Below are 7,047 nucleotides of genomic sequence, written 5' to 3'. Positions count from 1 at the left end.
ACAGTGGGAGTGCTAGTCTAGGTACCAGTTACATCGTCACCAGTGGAAGCAAGTGTCGTGATAGCGCACACATTTCTAGTTAATGGAAAGGACAGTGTGTTGTACATCTCAGTCTGTTTTTTAACTTGTTCTGTGATAAGGTGTCAAGGAACTGTAAAACTTAGTACTAGCAATGACATTTTATTTTTTATTTTATTTTTAAATCTTTTTAAAAATTATTTATTTATTTATTCATTTATAAATAAGAGGAGAGGGAGAGACAGCGGGAGAGAGAGAGAGAAGAGACAGAGAGAGAGAAGGGGGGAGGAGCTGGAAGCATCAACTCCCATATGTGCCTTGACCAGGCAAGCCCAGGGTTTCGAACCGGCAACTCAGCATTTCCAGGTCGACGCTTTATCCACTTTATCCACTGCGCCACCACAGGTCAGGCCAGCAATGACATTTTAGAGAGGAAAAGTCAGGCCTCTTACCCCCTCTTTCTGTGGAGAAAGGAAAGAGAAGAATGCGGGAGCTTCCTGGCTTGCGAAGACAACTGGGTCAGATAAGTCATAATTTAACTACAGAGCAAGGAAAATAGAACTTATCTAAGAATCCTTTCACTTCTTTTTTCTTAAAAGCCTTTAGAAAAGAATGTTTATGTACCTTAATTAAGAATTCCTACACTCTGGCCCTGGCTGGTTGGCTCAGCGGTAGAGCATCGGCCTGGTGTGCGGGGGGACCTGGGTTCGATTCCCGACCAGGGCACACAGGAGAAGCGCCTTTTTGCTTCTCCACCCCCCACCCCCCTCCTTCCTCTCTGTCTCCCTCTTCCCCTTTCGCAGCCGAGGCTCCATTGGAGCAAAGATGGCCCGGGCGCTGGGGATGGCTCCTTGGCCTCTGCCCCAGGCGCTAGAGTGGCTCTGGTCACAACAGAGCAACGCCCCGGAGGGGCAGAGCATCGCCCCTGGTGGGCGTGCCGGGTGGATCCCGGTCGGGCGCATGCGGGAGTCTGGCTGACTGTCTCTCCCCATTTCCAGCTTCAGAAAAATACAAAAAAAAAAAAAAAAAAAAAAAAGAATTCCTACAATCTGACTAACCCTCCCACCTTAAAGTCATGAGAGTAAGGTATACCTCTAGACAAGGGGATCATGAGCCCCTCCTTACCCACCCCAACTGGTATGTGATTTGGTCTATAAAATCAGCCACAGAACTGTAGGGACTTTCTATGATTTGGGATTGTGCCCCGTGTAGCTAGCTAGCTGGATAATTAATAAACTCCTCAAATTTCTTCTGTAATCTGCCTGGTGTCTCTATGTAACCCGCGGATTGCAGTACTTTACAACAGTTCCACCCTGTTCCAAGGGGCCAGCTCCACAAGGAGGCACTAGCTGGTGGAAGGGTTCAGTGGGACCTGAGAAGACAGAACTGTATCTGAACCAACTCCCGAGGATGAAGGGTCATTGGATTCCTCAGAGATACCTTCATGCTGGAGGAAGGCTCACCCTCTCCATGTGACAGAGAGACTGGGGCATGGGAGCAGTAGACAGAAGAAGCTGAGCATCCAGTGACCTGGCCTGCAGAAAAGGAAACAGTCCTTACCCCTAGAAAGTTAGCCTGGATCCACCACCTGGTCCTCAGCTCTGGGACTTAGTGCACGAGGCTGTGTCTGCAAGCTGGGAGAAATTCCCCCTTGAGTACTGATCCATGAGCGGTATGGGGCCTCAGTATCCCATGGTGAGGATGGGGGGGGTGGGGCACAGGGTGACAATTTATGGTCAGAATGCTTGGTGCCCCTCTCTACCTCTGCCTCCCTGCCCATCTTCCTGCCCACTCCTAACCCAGGGAGGAGGTGGAGTGGCTTTTCCCAAGGGCATCACCTTATACTTACCCACATAGCCTTTATGCTTGGAGGAGCACTTCCTGACCCAGAAGAACTTAGTTCTTGGCAGAGGGGAAATGCACATACAGGCCCTCTCCTACCCCCACTCATAAACTTTAATTCTGTTCTGTGGGGGCAGGGTATTCAGGAGACTCTGGGCCCCTGCAGCATGGCCAACTCACCAGTGAAGAAAAGAATCAATAAACCAACTCAGTGCCCTGGCCAGGAGTTCAGCTGGTTAGAGCATCAGCTGAATGTGCCAAGGTTGCCTGTTCAACCCCCACTCAGGGAACATACAAGAATCAACCAATGAATGCATAAATAAGTGGAACAACAAGTCTATGTTTCTCTCTCCCTCCCCTTCTCTCTCTCCAAAATCAATCAATAAAAAATAAATAAAAAAAGAAACAACTCGGAAATAACTAGAAAGATTGTGGTTTGGGATTCTACATTCCCACTCAGGGCAGTGCATCCCACAAGACTTGAGGAAAGTGGTATGCAGGTGTTGGCCCCTAGCTCCTCAAAGAACACTCTGCAGGACCCCTCCTCTGTGGTGTCCACCAGCTCAAGTGCCCCACCACAGAGAAATTGCTTTTGGCAGAAAGAGCCTGGTGCTGAACCCACAGGCACCCCAGAGGCAAGGACCTCCTTGTGCCTGCTTCTGCACTGGACTCCCTGTGGGGAGTGGGGAGTCCCAGGCAGGATCTGACCTGGAGTACCCTGTCCTCCATGTGGTCAGCTCAGGATGCTGGCTCCCACCAACTGCTGGCCATACAAGGATAGTCCAGAGACCAGATGGACCAGCACAGTGTCCAGGGAAGGTAGGGCTGCCAGTCTTAAGTCTTTTCAATCCCCATTCTCCAGGAAAATATATATATGGTGTGAGGTATCTCTTGACATCCTTCCTGAAAGGGTGAGAATTTCCCAGTCCCCATGAGCACATTCAAAGGCCCCAGGACTGGCATGAGCCAGCAAAGCTTGAGTGATCCGGTTTTTAATCTGGAAGCTGAAGGTGCATCACTGAGGAGATTTGCAGGTTAGCGGGACTGCAGGGGACCGGCAAGCGCAGCTGGGGCGGCCTAGAGGGCGGCGCTGACCCCGCCAGCTGCTCGCTGTAGAGCTGGAGAACTTGGTCAACAGCATCCTGTTCTTTTTTATTTTTTATTTTTTGTATTTTTCTGAAGTTGGAAACGGGGAGGCAGTTAGACAGACTCCCGCATGCGCCTGACCGGGATCCACCCGGCATGCCCACCAGGGGGCGATGCTCTGCCCATCTGGGGCGTCGCTCTGTTGCAACCAGAGCCACTCTAGCGCCTGAGGCAGAGGCCACAGAGCCATCCCCAGCGCCCAGGCCATCTTTGCTCCAATGGAGCCTCAGCTGCGGGGAGGGGAAGAGAGAGACAGAGAGGAAGGAGAGGGGGAGGGGTGGAGAAGCAGATGGGCGCTTCTCCTGTGTGCCCTGGCCGGGAATCGAACCCAGGACTCCTGCTCGCCAGGCCGACGCTCTACCACTGAGCCAACCAGCCAGGGCAACAGCATCCTGTTCTTGCTCAGCGACTGCAGCTCCTCCACCAGCGGCTCGAGCATCCTGGTGGACACGGGATACCTGGCCTCCTAAAGCTCCAGCATGGTAAGGCCACCACGCCGGGCCCCGCCCCTGACCAGCTTCCATAACGTGACCACGCCCACACAAAAAAGTCCCCTGGTATCTTAACTATTGGCAGCCCCTGGTCCTCTCCTCCTCCGCTCCGCCCCTTGCTCAGTCGGTTGTCTCAAAATGCCAAGGTTGTGCGTTGGATCCCCAATCAGGGCACGTATGGGAAGCAACCAATGAGTGCATAAATAAGTGGAATAAATAAATGCTTTTCTCCCTTCCTCTTTCTGTCTCTTTCTAAAATAAGAATAATAATAATTAAATAAATAAAAATAAAGTATGGGTGGCCTTCTGTGGGTTGGCTGGGCTGATTTTGGGGTTCAATACCCTTTGAGGCTAAAGTGAAACTTCGTCGGCATTGGATTCTTCTCTAGGTTTATTGGTTGTCCAAACCCTTTCCCTCTGAGCATCACGAGTGAGTCACTCCGAGCTCTGGGGAGGGCGGACATGCGGTCCGTTTTGCCAAACTTTTCTTCTCAGAAACAAAATAATAAATATTATCCCTGAGTTCTCCGTGTTATTAATTACGACATCTGGTTCTACGTAATACTGTAATCCTCTTGTCAGGGAAAAAAATGCTGGCAGGGACCCGCTAAACCGCCTCCACCCCCCTGGAATGGGTCGCCACTGGGCAGTTGGCAAAACTGGTCCCCAGGGCCCGGCCCCGCCCCGGCTTCACCCACTCCTTTTGGCCAATCGCCACGCAGAGACCGCTGTTTGAATGTCCCCGTCCTCAGCTTGTCCCGCCCGGCCCCGCCCCGCTCCGCTCTTTCCAGAGCCTAAGCCCTCCGGTCTCTCTCGCAGTTGGGCGACCGCAAGCACAGTGAGCTACGCCGCTATGGAGCTTGGGCTCGCAGGCCGCCGTGCGCTCGTCACCGGGGCGGGCAAAGGTGGGCCGGCACCCTGGGGCGGCCAGGGGTGGCCGGGGATGGCTGCTGGCGGCGGGGGGCCCTTATTGAGCTACACTCCCCGCAGGCATCGGGCGCAGCACGGTCCAGGCGCTGCACGCCGCGGGTGTGCAGGTGGTGGCCGTGAGCCGGACTCAGAGCGACCTGGACAGTCTGGTCCGCGAGGTAGGCGCCGCCCTGTTCTGGCCCAGCGTGCAGCGGGCGGGCCCGGGGATGGGCCGGAGATGCCAGCGCCAGGTCCCGGGGCTGACCAAAGACCCTCAGCAACCCCTCTCAGGGCACGCGGACGCCGTGGGCTACCGAGTGGCCGAGAGAATGGCAACGCCCCCTGGGCTTGAAAGGAAGCAGAAATGGCTGCTTTGCAGGCCTGCCAGAGGCGCTGGGGGCAGGGAGGAAGTGGACTGTCCAGAGGTTCCTGGCCGGAAGCTCTTGAGTTGTTCATTGGCTCAGAGACCACATTAACTCCCCTTCTGTCTTCCTCAGCAGCCTGGGTTTCTGAGCCCCCAAAAAGTGGCTGGCACCTCTGGGACCCCTGATCCCTCTCCCTGTTGGTCTGAAAGTTCATCTACACCCAGCCCCTCTCCCTCGTGGGGCAGAGACCTGCTGTGCCCCTGCTCAGTCATGGAGACTCTGGTGGCTGTGCTCCCACCACCCAATATGTACACACAGTGCCCTGGTGTAAAGCCCGTGTGCGTGGACCTGGGTGACTGGGAGGCCACAGAGAGGGCGCTGGCTGGCGTGGGCCCTATAGACCTGCTGGTAAACAATGCTGCCGTGGCGCTGCTGCAGCCCTTCCTGGAGGTCACCAAAGAGGCGTGTGACATGTGAGCCAGTGGAGGTGGGGGAACCCTGGGTGGGAGGGTTGTCCCCTGCTGCAGCAAGCCCCCGTCACTGACCAGGGTTCATCCATCTGCCTCCAGCTCCTTCAATGTGAACATGCGGGCTGTTATCCAGGTGTCCCAGGTGAGCTGCCTTCAGGTCAGAAGTGGAACTGGGTTGATGACACTAGTTCTGCCTCATTTTCCCTCTGTAATTCCAGATCGTGGCCCGGGGCTTGATTGCTCGTGGAACCCCAGGGTCCATCGTGAATGTGTCCAGTCAGGCCTCACAGCGTGCACTGACTAACCACAGCATATACTGTGAGTGAGCCCAGCCCCTACTCCAACCCCAACCCCAGCTTATAGCCAGCCCAGGCTCCACTTATACTGACCCTCCTTACAGGTGCCACTAAGGGTGCCATGGACATGCTGACCAAAGTGTTGGCTCTGGAGCTTGGGCCACACAAGGTGAGCCCGCTGGGGTGCCTCCCGTCACACAGCCAGTGTGCCCAGGGCTCCCCAGCCCACCTAGCTGACCCCCATGTGTCCCATGCACAGATCCGTGTGAATGCAGTGAACCCCACAGTAGTGATGACACCCATGGGCAAGGCTAACTGGAGTGACCCCCAGAAGGCCAAGACCATGCTGGACCGTATCCCACTGGGCAGGTTTGCTGGTGAGTCAGCTGAGAGGCCTACTGGAGTTGCACCAGGAGCTCCTATACCTGCCTGCATAAGGGGAAGGAGGGAAGGATGTAGGGCAGCCCTCTTCCTCCACTCTCTGACCCCTACCCTGCCTGCAGAGGTGGAGAACGTGGTGGACAGCATCCTCTTCCTGCTGAGTGACCAGAGCAGTATGACCACAGGCTCTACTATTCCGGTGGATGGGGGCTTTCTGGCCACCTGAACCCCCTCCACCCACACATAGCCCTACTCTATGCTGAGCCCTGTCCATCTCTTATGCCCATCCCTCCAATAAACACTATTCTTCTGTTCAGCCTGCACACTGACTCCTAGGCTGCCGGTAAGTGACCAGAAGATGCAGAGATCAGGCTTGGGTGTGGAAATGAGTCCCAGGTGGGGAGATAGCCACTAATTGCATGTCCCAGGCCAGGTGACAACCTGGCTTTTATTTTCAGACATGCCAACTTTCTGGTAGAGGCTAGGAGGCGGGACCTTCCAGACATCCTAAGATTCTATAGTTATTAATAATGGCTATTTAACAACTGGGTAGCAAAATTCCTGAAAGCCTTGCAGTTGGCTCTGTAGACCAGTGAGCACTCTCTAAGAATGGCCTTCTAATCATGTGTCTGTTTGTTTTGGTGCACTGTAACCTGGAGGGTGAAGTCCAAGTCCCTGTACCATGACTCCTGGGCTCTCCCAAGTCACCACTGGGTGCCCTCTCATCCCCCACTGTTTCTGATTTCAGCAATGCCCATCTACCATCCCTCCTCTCCACCACACTATCCTGATCTCCATACCTTTGTCTGCCCTGGTCCTTCTGCAGACTCAGTTCAGTGTTCTCCACCCTGGGTGGTGGGGTGAGCTGTGGAGGAGGCTGCCTAGACAGACAGCTCCATGGCCTGAGTGCTGACTGTACCCTACCACACCTAGGAGGGCTGGAGCGGAACCACCTTGATCCTCTGTGTGTGCCCCTTCCAAATGCCCAAAGTCAGCATGCTGGGCTTTCTTCCTCCAAAAGGGACTAAATACACTTGCCCCCAACTTCAATCTGGGCCACCTACTTTGGTGATGGAGACAACTCAGCAGGCTCTTTTCTCTCCTTTTGCCCAGAGTGTTGGGGCAAGTT

The 7,047-nt window shown here is 54.5% G+C and overlaps 1 protein-coding gene across 2 annotated transcripts; it reads left to right on the top strand.

The window, feature by feature from the left end:
- The first annotated feature begins 4,243 nt into the window (after positions 1-4,243).
- DCXR (dicarbonyl and L-xylulose reductase) lies at positions 4,244-6,241 on the top strand. Of its 2 annotated transcripts, XM_066234773.1 has the most exons (8): positions 4,245-4,402; positions 4,488-4,585; positions 5,090-5,244; positions 5,341-5,383; positions 5,460-5,559; positions 5,642-5,706; positions 5,797-5,914; positions 6,041-6,241. In XM_066234773.1, the coding sequence occupies exons 1-8, from the start codon at positions 4,351-4,353 to the stop codon at positions 6,142-6,144; spliced, it is 735 nt and encodes a 244-aa protein (XP_066090870.1). In that variant the 5' UTR covers positions 4,245-4,350; the 3' UTR covers positions 6,145-6,241. The 2 variants fall into 2 exon arrangements, with proteins under 2 accessions (XP_066090869.1, XP_066090870.1); XM_066234772.1 differs by having other exon boundaries at positions 4,244-4,402; positions 5,642-5,914.
- The last annotated feature ends 806 nt before the right edge of the window (positions 6,242-7,047 follow it).

The sequence above is a fragment of the Saccopteryx bilineata genome, chromosome 6, assembly GCF_036850765.1.
Source record: "Saccopteryx bilineata isolate mSacBil1 chromosome 6, mSacBil1_pri_phased_curated, whole genome shotgun sequence".
Taxonomy (NCBI): Eukaryota; Metazoa; Chordata; class Mammalia; order Chiroptera; family Emballonuridae; genus Saccopteryx; species Saccopteryx bilineata.
This window is presented reverse-complemented; position numbering and strand designations above follow the sequence as displayed.

Bases quoted from the DNA above. Each gene is read 5' to 3' on its own strand.
- DCXR (XM_066234772.1), top strand. From the start codon at position 4,351: ATGGAGCTTGGGCTCGCAGGCCGCCGTGCGCTCGTCACCGGGGCGGGC. The intron at 4,586-5,089 runs GTAGGCGCCGCC...ATGTACACACAG, and splicing joins TGGACAGTCTGGTCCGCGAG to TGCCCTGGTGTAAAGCCCGT. The intron at 5,384-5,459 runs GTGAGCTGCCTT...CTGTAATTCCAG, and splicing joins CTGTTATCCAGGTGTCCCAG to ATCGTGGCCCGGGGCTTGAT.